We start from the raw sequence: 16,542 nt of genomic DNA on the forward strand, positions 1-16,542 counted from the left end.
TGTCCACTTTCAACCATTTCCCAGAGTTGCTAGCTCTCACTAGCCGACTGCAGGGAGCTTTTCTTTTCCCAGGCGTGTGAGCACATGTACCATACAAGTCTCAGTGGACCAATGGGTAACTTTTCGGTGATAGACATTGATCAAAGGCAGGTCAAACGTATTAGACTCAACCAGAAGCACCAGAACCATCTGAATACACTGGGTTGGAGGTGGTGGAGGTGGGAGGGTAATGTTACACAAGTATAAACAGGTCCCTACGCCCTCTCACTCTCTGTTTCTCTCTCTGCTTTAGAGCCAGAGTTAGACCTGCTGTAGTTTTCCACCAACAAACTTATTTTCTCTCTTCTCAGAGACTGGCCAATGGTAGTGAAGCAACTGTGATCCAGACTGTACATGCAGGAGTAGGGCAGGGAGGACAGAGCATACAGAGGACATTGACTCCTACTGGTTCCATTCTAGCCTACCATATGTGACCTAGCCACTATAGTTCTCACCTAAACTCAAGTTTTAATAGTTTGAGAGGTTATTGGTTATTGGTTCTTCCGTTATGGTAAGTCTTCTTTTATAATCGGGTGGTGTTGAATTATGTGTCAGTGGGTTGCATTAGCTTGGCTGGGGCATGCAGTGTGTGTGTGTGTGTGTGTGTATGTCAATATTTTGGTAACTACATTTGGCCACCTTTTTGCGACAGGCTCTTAATCGTGTGCTTATTGAGATGCAATGCTGTCAGTAGAGTAAACAAGAGTAGGATGCTTGAGTTACCATGGCCACGTTAACTGTCTGTCTTTAAAGGGGCAATTGACTGCAAAACCGATTTTACCTTGTCATTGTTGAAAAACGACAGTTCGGAGGGTTTTTGCTGTAAAACGCTAGCTTTTCAACAAAGCCACCGGTCCTACGTAGGACCGGTGATCGCCCTCTTATTGGCTCTGGTCTGTATCTTCACGCCCCAGAATTTACATCCAGACCAGCCCGAGGTAGCGTCTATCTACTAGTTTAGCTGCGCGCTGCTCTGTGTAGGCTACTTATAAGGAATTACAAAGAAGAACGTTTTGAATTATAACAAGGATATTGAAAATGGACCACGATCGTAAATGCTGTGTTCCAGGCTGTACAGGGAAGGCTAACACTCACAGTCTTCCCAAGGAGCCAAACATTCAACAGGCATGGCTGCTGTTGTCTATGAGAAGATCCCGGCGAAGTTCGACACTCAATCATTCATTTGCTCTGAACATTTCACCCAAGACAGTTTTGACAACCTTGGACAATTTCAAGCACGATATGCTAGGAAGCTGAACCTGGAAAGAGGTGCTGTTCCAACCGTATGCTCATTGCAACCGCAAGCTATAAGGACAGTATGATGTTGTGCTAACAGTTATTAGCAATGCTAACGTTTCCTGTATATAGCATACCAGGTAGAATGCTAAATACGTTTCTACACACATCAAATGACTCTAGCTAGACTAGCTGTAGTCGGCATTAGAAGGGAAGCTTCCGAAAAATAGCCAGAAAACGAACTGCAGTCTGGCTTATTGCTAACGCCTGTCTAGATAATCTATTTGAAAGAACTGGAGAAAGGCAGGTTCTAGATACAGGATACGTTAGCATTGCTAGTAACTGTTACTAGTAACACCTAGACTGTAGGCATGATGTAAACAAGTTTAGCTTGCTAGTTAACGCAAGAGCATAGGTAGAATGTTTGATAATTTAGCCTAGTTTATTGGCAATGGGGCTAACGTTGATTCATGTTCCTGACTGTGTTTCATTCAAATAAATAACCTGTGTAATGAAAATCTACAATTCACGATGCATGTTTGTCCAGATCTTTGTCATGTTATTTTACAGCAAGATATCTAGAGCTAGCCTAGCTAGGTAACTGAAGCCGAGTAGAATCACGATATGGTTTGGTTGCTAAGCTGTAGCCTAACGTTCTACCCACCTAAGTCAATCCAGTTTGCTTCAACAACAGAAGTGGAAACAAGTAATGTTATCATTTCAAATGAGTCAATAGTCAAAGATAGTCAATCTGTTGAAAACAGTGTTGTGTAGACACAATAGATTTATTTGCGCGTTTTTACTTCAAGTCTCCAACTTCAGTGTTTCAGGGAGTGCTGCTGTTGGCCGTGTTGCGTTTTTGCTCCCAGCTTCACTCGTTGATAACCAACCAATCAGCGCGCAGCTTATCTAAATATTAATGAGCATACCATAAAAGGAGAAAAGCTAGTGTTTTTTCCCGGGAACATTTCAGAGGATCTGTAAGAGGGCATAGAACAGCACCCGGGCCATTTTCAACCCAACCAATGTTACATACCCTATTCGGAGACCTTAAGGAACAGTGTGAAATACCCAAAAAACCCAGTCAATTGCCCCTTTAAGAAATGTTATGCCGATAAGGTGAAACAGTCACCTTTAAAACACAGACTCTCATAAATCATGTCTGACAAATAAGATGTTTTGCTGTTGAAAAAGACACTCTGACTGGAGTGCACAACTTAAGTCTAACTCTAAAAAGCAATATGTCTACCGAGTTTTGTGTGTGTGTGTGAGACAGAGAGAGTATGCATGAATGTCAGAAGTAAGAAGTGTAAGGCATGCAGGTCAATGGCAATCAACCTAAAGTGAAATTAAGTTGACTTAGTCTGTGTTTTTGTAAAGACTGTATATCAGGAAATCATATCCTCAGATGCTTGATTAGATCTGGTGCAGACACTGTGTTACTATGGGAATTCCCTGCAACAACGACAAAGGGCAGCCATAGGAACAAGTGAAACAAGTTGAACAGCAAAGCAAACATTTTTGTGTTATGACTTGTATTTTTGCAATAAGTTTCAACAGTTTGTTGTAACAACAGGACATTATGCATTTTGTTTCCGAAGGTACCAAGACAGGTCAAACAACATAAAAGTTTCTGAAAGTGTTTAGCTCATGTTCTACAAAAATGTAGTTTTTCATTGATCGAAATCTTTTGTGTTTTGAACATTTTGAAAGAAGCTAAAAAGTGTTGCCCCTCCCTCCCTCCCTGTCACATGTCTCCCTCACAGCATAGAAAAGTGCCGGGATTAGAGGAGAATTAACACAAAGCAGCGACGCCACTCCAGCCTCCATCCGAGCCAGGCGTTGGAGAGGGAGAGAAGAGAGAGAGGACTCACAGAGACGAAGACACGCAAGGCGCTCAACACACACACACAGGAGAAGAGTCCCTTGAAGAGAGATAGAGAGAGATACGGAGATACACACCCGCAGAAGAAGTCTCTCGCTAGACAGAGCTGACTATGGAGGAGAAGCAGTTTGCTGGGATCCTGGTAAGTCCCAGTTTGTTAGCTGTGGTGTTCCTATGCAGCCCCCTCTCCCTCCTAACTCCCAAAGAAGCTCTCTTCACACAGAAGACGCACCACAACTCCACCTCAGTGGCTGCAAAGCGTATTTCGATTGTTGTGTTTAGTTTTAAAAGTAGGTTGTGGTGCTAAAGCCACCCTAGGAAGCAGGCACATTTGACCAGAGGTGTCCTGTCGGCCTCAGCCCCATGGCCAGTTCACCAGTCAAGACCTGAGCAGCAGTGTTCGTACAGGAAGAGCCCAATATGGAAGGGATTGGAGATTGAACTTACTACACCTCAAACTGCCATTGCTTGTCGTTTAAAGATTTCGGAATAATGTCACCACTGAACTTTTGACATTTTGTAGTACTTCTTTGAGTAGTTCCGAGAAACATTTCTGATTTCCTCCTGGATTGATAAGTCAGATTCTTAGATATAGTAAGTATAGCTGGTTATTGCAAAAGTTAATACTTGTCTTTTAGCTATAAGGCCTTTTACAAAGTTGACAAACCCATCACATACTGATGTCACAGAAGTCATCATTCAGGTGGTGTGTGTTTCGTAATGAATTGAAATGCTATCTGGCTCTTTATCACGTCAGCGGGTGTCAATCAAACCACTTGTTAGTGACAGTTCTTTTCTTCTGTCGAGTTTCGTGTTAAAGGGTGTGTGCTTTCACTCTCGTTTTGACTCGCTGAAGGACTGGCAGCCTCTTAAGCGTGCCTTGGTGAGCAAGTGTTGCCAGGTAGGGATAAGCTGCCTGACTGTCTGTTGGACCTGCTTTGCTCTGCAATGCTCTGTTGGCTGGTTTCCTCTACTGTGGACTCCAGGTTTGAATGTAGTCGTTCAGAGCATGTGCTGACTGATGTTTGTTGTGTGGTTAGTGTGATAAGGTGGATACAGGGAGCAAAGAAAGGCTGTGTTGCAAGGATGAAGTGACTTGATAAATTGTTAACACAAAGGTGACATCAATCAGTCAAACCGTCTTTGCATAATACAGTGTTGTACTAGATGTAATGGCATTCAGTTCTTTCAAACCATGTGCACTATTCAGCACTACCGACACGACCAATCGTGTTCAAATGACGTGGCCCGGTCATATTTTTGAACCATATTAATGGCCAAGGCCAGGGGGGCTGAGAAACAAACAGTTTGTTATCGTAGCTGGAAAACAAGCATGGAGAGGTTTAAGGTTAACCTTGGGAGTCCAGTGGAGAAGACTGAAGAAGAGAACAACAAACCCACTCTGCCTCCCCTTCTGCGATTGGTCGATTTGCGTCCGGGTTCGGATCCCTGGCTCTGTTGCGTTGGGCCGACAGACGGCCGTGTCAGTCATGATGTAGGGAGAGAAAGACGGGAAGAGAGGCAAGGATGAGAAAGGGGGAAGGTGACGAAGAATGGGGAGAATAAGGAGCGGGTGAAGGAGGATGGAAGAGGAGAGACGGGGTGAAGGAGGGAGGGTGGTGAGAGACAGAGAAGAAGGGCTGGCAGGGAGTGAGGGAGAAGGGGGTGATTGTCCCATCACCAACTGTTACACTTTCATTAGCATCCCTCTCTCCTGCAGACACATGCAGCCCTTCTGTCGACTCTCTTTCTTGCGTGATTGATTGCATGACCTCTCTACCTGGTTTTCAGTTGAATTACTCATATAAAGGACTTTAGTCTTCCTGAGTTACTGCTTGGCCAGGTGTCTACAGTTATTCCAACTGCTCTATAGCGGTACCCATCTGTTCAAGCTGTAAATCAGGTTTTGATTTGGCTCCAAATCTCATCCATCTAAAGTCAACACTGACCCATCGAAACGTTTCTAAGAGGTTAAATCTCCTGCATCTTTGTTCAGTGTTCGGTCTTTTAGACATAGATTCCCTGAATGGACGAGCAGATTGGCTTCTGGCATACGATCTTAGGAAGCTGCAAAAGCCCCTCTCTTTCTCTCTGTCTGTAATTTATCTGTATTTAATGTCTCCCTTTCTCTCCTTCCTTCTCTCCATTGTGTCTGAGTGGAGGATATGATGCGAAGAGTTGCGTTTGCAGAAGAGGAATAAAGTGGGAGGTGTAGCTGTCTCTTTTCAGGGCATTATTTCATGGCTGTCTGGTTATTTGGCTGGCTGGTTATTTGGCTGGCTGTTTGCTAGCTGTCTGAGGGACGAGATTAGAATTGTGAAGCACAGCCACCATTTACCTATGGCACAAAAAATACCCAACCACAACTTTACTGACATCATCTAGTTATGCTAATGCACCAGGAGGTTTCAGAGTATCTCCTGCTCTTTGGCCTGTGAGCATCCAATTTTGGCTCGAACTTTGCGTGACTGTCCATGTGCGTGTCTAAACACTTCCTGGTGCAAACAAACTGAGAATCAGACACTTCAGTCTCGCAAACCAAACAGTGGTCTTCTATTCCATTCTGCTGTTTCATTCTGCTCTCAGTAATGAGGCAAACTCCCAGCAGGGTAGATTTATGCCTGGCCTGACAGAAACTAAAGGACAAGTGTAGAACTACTATAACCAAGAAGTTGCTGGTTCGAATCCCAGATTCACGCCTGACCTGTCGGAGACCAAAGAGTTTTGGGGGCAAGCTGTGAAAGTGCCCTGATCTTGTTACTTCTCTCTTGTTTAGTGATGTGTGTGTGTTTGCGTGCATATGTGTGTGTCTGCGCTCACCCACACGTGTGTGTGTGTGTGTTGCCATTTCCCATGGGCCCTTCCCCTAATGTGTGCTGCTCTCTGTGAAGTGGAAAATAAAGGGAAACAAATGGAGGCTCCCAGGGCCTGGCAAAGGGCTCCCCCAGGACAGGAGCCCTAGCTGCACACGCTCCACCCCACAGGCCTGCTGCCAAGAGCCTCTGGGATGAGACATTTGCTCCGGAGCTGTGAAAACTGTCAAAGAGGTTATTTTCAAAGTGTCTATTGTTCTGTGCTGGACAGTGCCGTTTAGCTCGAGCTCGCCGTTGACTTTTTCTGTCGTGTACGTCGAGGGGACCCGAGGGGTCGAGACGTCCGTTTGGCGTTACCTGGGTGCGTAGGTGCGCTTGTGGAATTCTCTGGCGGAGGTATGTGTGCAAGGATAACAGTTTCAGGTGGGACGCTACACCTTCTTTTCAGTTTGCCCCTCATTCTCTCTCTTTCTGTCTTTTTTTCTCTCTCTCTCTCTCTCTCTCTCTCTCTCTCTCTCTCTCTCTCATATATTCCCCTCGTCTCTCTCTCTCATATATTCCTCTCGTCTCTCTCTCTCTGTCTCTCCCTCTTTCCTTATATAAGGGCCATATTGAGCTGCCAGTCAGTCAGTCAGTCAGTCAGCTGAATTAGCTGTAGCGTTCACATCTTTTCTAACTGTGCAACCGTGCAGCCCTGACCCCGGGCTCAGGCCATGGGAACAGATGTGGACGGGGGGGGGGGGGGGGGGGGGGGGGGAGGAGAGAACAGAGGGAATGGGTGACGGTGAGGTAGTCAGACATGATTTCTGTTTCTGTTTGAGCCTCCGTGCTGCCTGGATGACTGGGTGGCTGTACAGTGGAGTGCATGGGGAAAGAGCATCGGGGGCCCAAGCAGAAGCAGCCACTGTGGCGAGCACACAATGGAAGGACAAGGGCCACCAAATGCCAAACACGTCCACTGCTGCGCTCCCTTTAAAAGGCTCCCCGACCGAAAAAAAAGGGGCCCATTGAGTTTCGGCCTTTAGATTTCATTTGAAGAAACCACTCAGGCTGAAAATGTAGTTTTTCTGTTTTTCCCCCTTACTTCCTCCATCCCTTTTTCCAGTTAATAGCCACCTCAGCCCACCCACCACCCTCCTCCTCCACCCACCACCCTCCTCCTCCACCCACCGCCCTCCTCCTCCACCCACCACCCTCCTCCTCCACCCACCACCCTCCTCCTCCACCCACCACCCTCCTCCTCCACCCACCACCCTCCTCCTCCACCCACCGCCCCTGTTCCAAAAGGATAAACAAGAAATTCCATTTCTCCTCCTCTTCAGGTTCGTGAAATTATGGACAGCAGTTTTGCATAGCAGGAGACAACGGGGGGCTCTTAAATCTTCCCATTACTTTTATTGTTATGAATCTTTTTCAACGGTTCCAGTGGGGGCGCGTCTTTAAAGGCTTTTCACCCCATATTTCGGTGATTTGTTGCGCTTGAACTCAACCTGCTCTGCCTGTTGTGTGCTGAGTGGCAGATATAGGCATGGGACATGGGGGGGCCTGGAGTTCTCAGGCCCCCCCTTGCAGGAACCCCCGTCGGCTGGAGTGTTTAAGGGGTGACCTCAGTGTTGCAGAAGCAGGCGAGGACAAGAGTAGCCCAGAGGACACGAATATAGCCTTCCAGCTCCAATGACTATAAGAAAAGTGCAAAAGAAAACACACAACATTACGAAATAAAGTGAAAGTCACAAATGGATTTGAAAAGGTCATTTCATCACGTTTTTTTTTGTAATGTACACCATACGTTGCTGTAGGAAAGTTAGTGGTTATGCTCATTAGATATGTGAAGTGACTTAGTGAAGCTGTCACATGTGTAATATGTGTGTTTTTCTGCATGCTGCAACACAATCACAGGTGCTTGGACAACAGGTCAGTAAGAATCTGTTTGGTGGACGCATGATGAAACACTCTTCCATACCTTTTTTTTCTAGAAGCCAGGCCACTATACTAAATTGGAAACAAACATATGAATTACTAGTAGTAATGGCCGTAACACCCGTGGCCCACCTCTTCTTAAGGGAATTGGTACTTGACGTCACTGTGTGTGAACACAGAATCATAGTCACATTCAGTTCAAACTCGTTCTTCTTCCTAGTCAGAGGTGGTTCTGTTTATCGTGACATACAGCTGAACTTTACCCTAGATGTCATTCCACTGATAAAGATTGTTGTGATTCTCATTTTTCAACCGATTATAAAGATTTATTTTCAGATGTAGGAATCAAACTGAGACCTACCCGTAATATCTGCAAACACAGAGATTATTATCATACTTATATTTGTATTATTATTGTTGTGTGTGTGGCCAGTGAGGGCTGTAGATAAAGCCTTCGCTGACTGCACCAGCACACATCTACATTGGTTGACAAAAGGCCTGCCTGGCCCCTCCTAGTTTTGAGGCTGACGGTCACTGCTGTCTGTCGCTCTAATCTGTTCATTGTACAATCCACGTGAGGAGGGTTCAAGTCACATGCACCTCACTTTCATCCCCAGCAATGGTCCCATATGTTTGTCAAAATGTGTATGTTGTGTGCTTTTTCCGGCTCGATTTGTTCCCAAGCTTCCACTGAGCCCCCAGTCTCCCTGAGGGGGAACCGAGCTACACGCTATTTATAAAGAATTAACAGCTGGGCCCCTTCCAGCGAAATTACTGAGGGGTTGGGGGGGGGGGGGGGGGGGGGGTGGGGGCAGGGGAGGGGGAGAGAGAAGGGAGGGGGGGAGGGCGAGCGAGAGAGAGAGAAAGACATTTTCATGGAAACTTCAGGTTAAGACAAGCGTTGGAAAACGCTGCTCCCGTGTCCCAGAAGCCCGTCCTGGCCGTGTCGCTCCGACTCCCCCAGTGGATGAAAAAGAAAGGAGGGTTCAGGAAGTTGTTGTCCCCCCCGACCCCCCCGTCTCCGCTGAAATGTGTCCTTCTTTGTTCGGACCGCACAAAAAGCTACTGGTGATGCTAAACCAGGGGCTCGTTTTCTGACCTCCCTCGGTGGTGTCGTCCGTCCTGCCGCATACCCATAACCGCCCTCTCCAGAGCCCACGTCCACAGCAGGAGGACCCGGAGACTCTCACGACTCATCCCTGGTTCAGATAACTAATCAGAGGCGATGAGATATTAAGCTAATTGGGATAAAGGACAGATATCTAGATGGATTTGGATTTAATAAGACCAAACTTCATTGCTATCATCCCGAAGAGAGGGAGATTCAGAGGGAGCGACAGAGAGTGACAGAGACACCGCGAGGGCATGAGACCAAGACAGGCCAACACTCAGAGAGAAAGTGGAGCTTTACTTTTCTCTGCATAATGGCTGTTCTGAGTTTCTCTTTTCTCATGAATAATAGGTGACCTAATAATTTCACAGATTATAAATACATTTCATTTTCCTGATGAACAATCAAAACGAGGAATCAAACCAACTGTATTGTTCTATTAGCTGTGGTGCTATTGATTCTCCCTCTTATACAATACCATATCTTCAGTCCACACGAGATGCATACCCCAGATCGTCTCTTATCTTCTGACAAACTAGGCCAATTAAAAGGACATCCTCAGAACCTAAGTCGTTCCACTCCACTTGATCTGACTTGGATCACCTAGTTCCAGTAGATCACTAACTGTCCTGTAGCTAGGATTTCTGTCTCTATCTATCTGACTGTCTTGTGATTGTATGAGTGTGTGTCAAGTCCATGTTGGTAGCAATTTGTCTCAGGCTTTTTTATTTTTTAATAACCGTTACAAAAGGCCGTCCTTGTGTTGGATATTTCTTCCATCAAACGTCAACAACCTTTTGTGTGACACTAACAAGGTTACACAGCTTGCTTGGGACTGTGCCTAATCCCTCATTGTTATTTTTATTTTTCATGTATTAATTCAACCGGTATTTTATGTTATTGTGACGATGCTACATGCTACACTGAGGATGCTAACCTCGCCAAATATTCTTTTAAGCGTCTTTATTTCGTTTTGACAACTTGCTACAGGACTGAAGAACACCCCCACCTCCTTTCTCAATCCTTTCTTGCTCTTCCAGAGGTAGTGTAGCCACACACATTTTTCTCCCTTCTCTCTCACACCACGACTCTTGTTGTCCATGTACCTCACTCTCCCCTTCCCCCCTCCTCCCTCTCCCCCTTGGCCTCCTCTTGCTCTCTATAGCAACTGGCTGTTGTCCCCCTGCACCCTGGTTGGCTCATTGATGGGCAGTGCACAGCCTCACGACCCTTTGTAAATTCTTGCATGCCTCGGAAGTTGTCCGCTCCCAATAGCCTGCCCCCCCCTACCCCCTCTGCCCTGTCCTCCAGACAGAGGAGTGGATGTCAGCGTTGGGCAGCAGTAGAGCGGTAGAAGAGGGCCAGGAGTATCTAGTCTCTTCTATCTGGGGTTACTTTTCAGCAGGAGAGCCAGAGGGGAGCCATCTTGCTCTCATTTCCTTTTTTACTTGTTTCTATTTCCAATTGGAGTTGCATTTGTTGTGGTATATAAATAAAGTTTGATTGATTGATATTTTGTCCTCCCTGTTGCCAGTTTTGAACGCTGCCTCTAAAATAGTCCTGGTCATGTCTACTTTTCATGAGTGGCGTGGATGGACAGGGCAGGCCTGGTGCTTGCAGGGGGTCGAGGGAAAAGGGGTGTGGGTGGTCAGGTAGGGTTAATCCGTTGACCTTACCTCATAGAGTCTGGCTGGACAGCAGCTCAGATCCTAAAACAACTCATGTTAGAGCCATTTCCAAAGTGCAGGACTCAGAAAACACTTCAAAGACTTTAACAGTATTGCTATTGCTATTACTACTACTATTACTAACAGTACTGCAGGACTACAGCTCTGTTCACATAATTCATGTTTTTGTAAACTTTCTTTCCTTACTCACACTATCTCCTCTCTCTCGTTCTCCCTGTTTCTCTTTCTCTCTCTTCCTTCCTCTCTTTCCCTTGGAAGTTTAGGGATATGCTGGCTGTAGGCTCACCTCTCTCAGAGTAACACAAGGCTTATCTTCCTGTGTGGGGCATAGCCGTCAAAACCCACTGTGTGTTTATGTTGTTGTTGTTCGTGTGGTGTTTGAATAATCCTAGTTCACACCACAGCTGTTGCGAAATTGTAAAAAAAAAAAAAAAAACAACTAAGGAAAGAAGAAAGAAAGAAAAGAGAAAAAGGTTTTAGCTGTTCTGGGCAATTCCACAGGCTCGGCATCTGTGATCTCTAATTGGAGCTAAACACCAGACATAACTAGCCAATTAGCAAAACAAGTTTCCCTACAACAGTCAACAACTACTTGTATGGATGAGGGGGATCTGCTGCAGCTGCTTCTAAGTCGATTTATCTCTTTTCATCTTTATAGGACCCCCTTCCCATCTCTCTCTTTCTCTCCTATTCAACTATTGATAAGTGTCAGGCAGTGCTGAGATGCTCATTATTGGTGACCTATTCTGTGGTTTGTGTGTGTGTGTGTGTTTGGTCTGTGTAGTGGAGGGCTAATAGGGCTTAGTGAAGGCTCCCTGTAGAGATGATAATGACCTGCAATGTCAAACTGTATACACACACACACACATACATACAGGCTCTCGTGGATGCTTGGACTCATATGCCAGTCCAAAGGAACTCTTAAAGAGCTGGCTGCATGTTTGCGATGTATTTTGCTAGTCACGCACGCGCACACACAGACAGACAGACAAACCGCTTAGGTTAATTGTAAGAGCATCCAGAAAGAGGTCATCTAGCTCAGTGTTTCCCAACCAGTGTGCCGCGGCAAACTAGTGTGCCGTGAGAGATCGTCAGGTGTGCTGTGGGAAATGATCTAATATAGCCTAATTAACCTGTAATAAAGTGTGGCAGATACAAAAAAAACACCAATTATTAAAAAACTGAAAACAAATATTTCCCCCCAAAAGTTTTTTATGCTTTGGCTTTTGCCTACTAGCGTTATATCACTTTGTGAGTGCTTTGGTTCATGTGAGTTCTAAATATTACCGACGCTTCCACCAGAGTGAGTGATTTTTCCGAAACGGAAGCTAGCTAGCTTTAGTTAGCTTCCGTTACCTATCAACCTAGCATAATACTCGTACCAATGCTATTACCTGCTACTAAGCCCCCTGATTTTAAATTTTGAAGCCATACTATAGCGTTTGTCATATAGTTTTTGTTTATCGGAAAATAGTCGAGGAGCAAGAGGAACTCATTGAACTGAAACAAGATCGTGGTTTAAAGTTTAACTTTGCTGATCTTCCTTTGGACAGTTTTGGTTATCTGTTGCCAAGGAGTTCCCCATTCTAGCCAATAAAGCCATTTTGACATTTCTCCCGTTTTCAACCACATATCTGTGTGAGCTGAGCTTCTCAAGCTTGACCGCGATAAAAACAGAGACTGCGAGCTGTTGAGGAAGAGCTTCGTGTGTGTCTTTCTACCATTACTGCCAGGATATCCATTTTGTGTTCATCGAAACAGCCCCAGGTTTCCCACCAAGTATAAATACATAAAAAAACAATATTACTAGCTTAATTATATGTAAAAAAAAATGTGCCGCGCCTCATAAAAGGTTGGGAAACACTGATCTAGCTAAGCAATTTCTTGTCACTAGCTGTTCTTAAAAAAAACTTTGGACAATCAGGAAACACAGCATCAGCAAGTCTGAAATGTGGAAATAATCAAATCTCTCTTCCTCTCGTGAAATTCCAAAATAACGTTTTTCATCATGTGCCAACTGTGCCTTGGTTATCCTTGACATGCAAGCTCAGTAATGTTGCCATGATCTTAAATGAGCCTATTCCCACAGTGGGACAATGCTTAAACATTGCATATGGAAGTCATGCTCTTCAGCAGATAGACCAATCAATACGTGCTGTCCACGTCTCTCCATCCAATCCCATCGGCTCATGGAGTGGCTCCAGCCAACCGACTGCCTCCATTGTCCTCAGCTATCAAACACTCATTAGGCATCCCGCCAGCTGTCTGTCAACTTCTGACACCGCTGACGGCCATACTCTGTCGAGGACTTGGCCCACGAATGGGGTCTTAAATCGCCTCCTTTTGTGATGAGGCATTTTGTTTATCTCTCTCCTTGTCTCACTTTCTCCCTCTTCCCAGCCCTTAATGCAATGTCCCTCTCTTTTATATCTCCCCTCAAATGTCGTCTTTGTGGTGAGTTGTTGGCCATACATTGTGTGAAGGCGGCCTCCATAAGTGAGTCGTCCGTTGGACCTTGTGAAGGAAGACAAAAACAAACGGAGAGAGGAAAGAGTATGAATTAAAAGGGCGGAACTCTGCAAACATGTTGTCGACAGCAAGTGGGGTATCTGCCCCCCGGCTGTGCCCTGCGTCTTCACACACACACACACACACACACACAGGAAGGGAACTGGCAGTGTCAGGGGTATGAGGATTTGAGAGTCAAGTGTCTGTGAATGGGAGTTGTTGGTGGTCCTGGGGGCTGCAGCTGCCTGGAAAACAAATGGAAGAAATAGGAGAGACAGCAAGACGAGTGAGTCCAGTCTGAAGCCGCCGCTCGCCTCCTTACTCCTCCTCCCTTTCATCTCTGGTGGAAGCTTGGCAGCAGCCCCTGGGCTTGACTCCAGCCTGGCCCGGCAAGTCCCCGGCCAGCACAACCACAGTTCCACCCCTCCCCCCAGCTCCCCACGCCCCCCCCACGCCCCCCCTCATCACTCTGTATGCAGCCAAGGTGCTGGAGTGACAACAGACCATTCATTGTGGAGGTGGAGGCAAAGGCTGTGGATCTCTCCTGTCCTATTTGGGAGAGAGGGGGGAGAATGGGGCGGGGGGGAGAGGAGGAAGAGAGAACGGCAGAGGGAAGGTGGGGGACGAGGGGGGGAGGGGGTGGTGTATTTTCCTGAAATGGGGAAGTTGAAGAGAAAATGGACACAGAGAGAGGGCGGGTGAGCAAAAAGTGAGTGCGAGAGGGAGAAAAGAGAGGGAGGGCTCGTGAGGGAGAGAGGGAGGGAAGAGAGAGAGAGAGAGAGAGAGAGAGGGCGACCATGCCGAATGACTTGAGGGAGGCGGAGAGGAAGCAGAACTCCATCAGATGAAATGAGGTGAAAATAATTCGGGCATTAATCAAGCCAGGGCAAAGGAGGGTATTCTTTTTTTCCCCCTCTTTCTGCGGAACGAAAGGAAAGGTGTGAATGAAGAAGTCAGGAGTGGAAATCAGAGAACCACTGGTCACCATCACATCATGTCAGGGTCCAACACCACTGCAGCCACCACAGACCAGGTCAGTTCTTTTTAACCCGTTTTTAAAATAATCTTATCTGGATTCTGGAGCGCAGATGGAGACCGGATTAAGCTACAGTACATGGCTACAGTTTGACGTTTCCTTGGCGTGTAAGCGAGAATGTTTCCAATTGTAAACCAAGTATCTAAAAGAAAAGGAAAAAAAAAAGACGGTTCAAGTCATATTTTTTCCATCGTGTTTCCAAAGATTAGATTCACTTTTAGCGAGAGGGTGAGTTTATCCAGCTATCAAAGCGGCGATTGTGCAGAGCTGCCCGGACGACGGTACTAGGTCCGGAAAGAATTGAATTAATCAAGACACGCTATTGTTTCTTCCGCCTTATTTTTCGGTGATCATTCAGAGGGGTCTGTGACGACTCAATAGGCCCGGCAGCACCACGTGAGGAGGGGGCTCCAGCTCTTTAAAAACCACCCCACGTGTGGCCGCGCTGAAAAGTTTTTATAACTAATTGCAGTGGGAAGTTCTCTCTGAGTTGGCCGGGGGGGGGGGGGGGGGGGGTGGGACGGCGTTTCCAAGGAAGAGGGCCGGGTAACCGCGTGTGAAAGAAGTGACAGAGTAAAAAAGGAAAGTGTCCAGAAAAGGGGGGGGTTGGCTCATATTTATGTTTTCTTGCTTTCCTTCAGCCCTTTGTTATCGACCAACCGACCTGTCACTTCAACAATTGCCCCCAAAGATTTGTTTAAAATAGAATATATAGATACATCCGCTGTGGAGCGGGGTTCCTTAGCGGCTGGTGGGTGAGGGGAGCCAAGTTCTGTCCTGGGCTTCCGCTGCACTCTGTCAGGGCTGAGCTGGTTCCTATAGCGCAGGCTGCATTGAGACACGGGCAGTACAACTGCCACACACACTTAGAAAGACACAGTACATTTATGTGAAAGGGTAAATGGGGGTGATTGCGGTAGGTAAAACGCAGGAATTAAGCGAAATAAACTCGTTTTAGAGCGATGTTAGCGAATTGTGAGGTTCTTCAGATAGGTGTGAGTTTGTATGTGTTGCATACTTGTATAGTACTTTGCAGCATTTTTTATTTGTTGTCTACAGCTGTTTGCACTAGCTTTAAACTCTTGCTGATCCACCTCATATGGTGAAAATATCTTTATGGATATAACCTTTCCATCAATGTTGTTTTTAGTTTTTAGATCTTTTGAATTTCCAATACAGCAATAGAGCATTTTGCTCTCTCTTAGGCTCAGGCAGTCCTCTTAATCAGGATGTGCTGGACACCCAAGTCAGGGGGCATGTTTGAGGGCTGACTTTGTTTGTTCTCTGTTCAGATGAAAGAAGTGCTCAGTGGAAAAACCTTGGAAACCTTTTGAAAAATGACAAACATGTAGAAATTGTGTAATTTTGAGGTCAGTTTCATGTTGCGGTGGAGCCATGTCACCAAACTCGAAACAAAACAGAAATCTGCATTGGAATCGTTTCATCTCAATGTAGATGACAATTTTTCTATGTTCGGATTCAGCGCCAGTAAAATGATGTGTTTTACACTAATATAGTGCGACCCGGTCAAATAAGCAGGCTTGACAGATGGGGTATGAAGGTTGGACATGGGTGAGCAGGTTGTGTAGATCTGACAGTGTTTGGTGCTCCTCTAGGACCAGGTGCTCCTGACGTGACAGACTTTACTGACAGCAGACTGGACCTGGGGCAGAGCTTAGGCTTCATCAACACTGCACTGCCTCTCTGCCTGCCTGCCTCTCTCCCTGCCTCTCTCCCTGCCTGCCTCTCTCCCTGCTTGTCTCCCTGCCTGCCTGTCTCCCTGCCTATTTCACTCCCTGCCTGTCTATCCCCTGCCTGTTGCCTCAGCACTATCGATGCTAATGTAGATATTATATTTAAGCGCCATAAATTTCCTAGTGCCGAAAACACGTTATTTACATCATCCAATTGACCATAGCCTCCATGATACACATGTTAAGTAAGTATAGGTGTTAGGAGTTTACTTGTGATATGTGTGTGTGTGGGGGGGGGGGGGATCAGCATCAGATCCTACAATCCTGGCAGTCTTCAGACTGACCCGGGCGCTGGGCAACACAATAGGCTGAGCTCACATCTCATTGCGCTGCATGCTTGACTAGTCATCGGACTAATAGGAAGTTGGGCAGGATGTGGTTATTAGCACGGTGGAGGTAGCGCTGACTTCCCCTGACATGCTTTCACAAGGAGGAAGAAGCATTCCGATCTTCAGGGGCGAAAATGAGGACGGGTCGTCCGAATGCCTTCCTATGAATAATGACTTCAATATTGGTGATGAGAACAGACTTGTCGTTAGAACGTTGAATCTG

The 16,542-nt window shown here is 46.2% G+C and overlaps 1 protein-coding gene across 3 annotated transcripts in view; it reads left to right on the top strand.

Moving 5' to 3' along the window:
- The window catches only part of slc6a9 (solute carrier family 6 member 9), a 45,934-nt gene that overhangs the window by 5,120 nt on the left and 24,272 nt on the right, over positions 1 to 16,542 (top strand). Inside the window, exons 1-2 of one of the 3 annotated variants that reach the window (XM_047015585.1) lie at positions 320 to 550; positions 3,042 to 3,302. In XM_047015585.1, the coding sequence (XP_046871541.1) occupies positions 3,273 to 3,302 (30 nt within the window). In that variant the 5' untranslated portion in view covers positions 320 to 550; positions 3,042 to 3,272. Of the gene's footprint in view, positions 1 to 319; positions 551 to 3,041; positions 3,303 to 13,944; positions 14,234 to 16,542 lie in introns of those variants that run through there. The other 2 variants (XM_047015586.1, XM_047015584.1) reach the window with 2 other exon arrangements.

This window comes from Hypomesus transpacificus, unplaced genomic scaffold, assembly GCF_021917145.1.
Source record: "Hypomesus transpacificus isolate Combined female unplaced genomic scaffold, fHypTra1 scaffold_309, whole genome shotgun sequence".
Lineage (NCBI taxonomy): Eukaryota > Metazoa > Chordata > Actinopteri > Osmeriformes > Osmeridae > Hypomesus > Hypomesus transpacificus.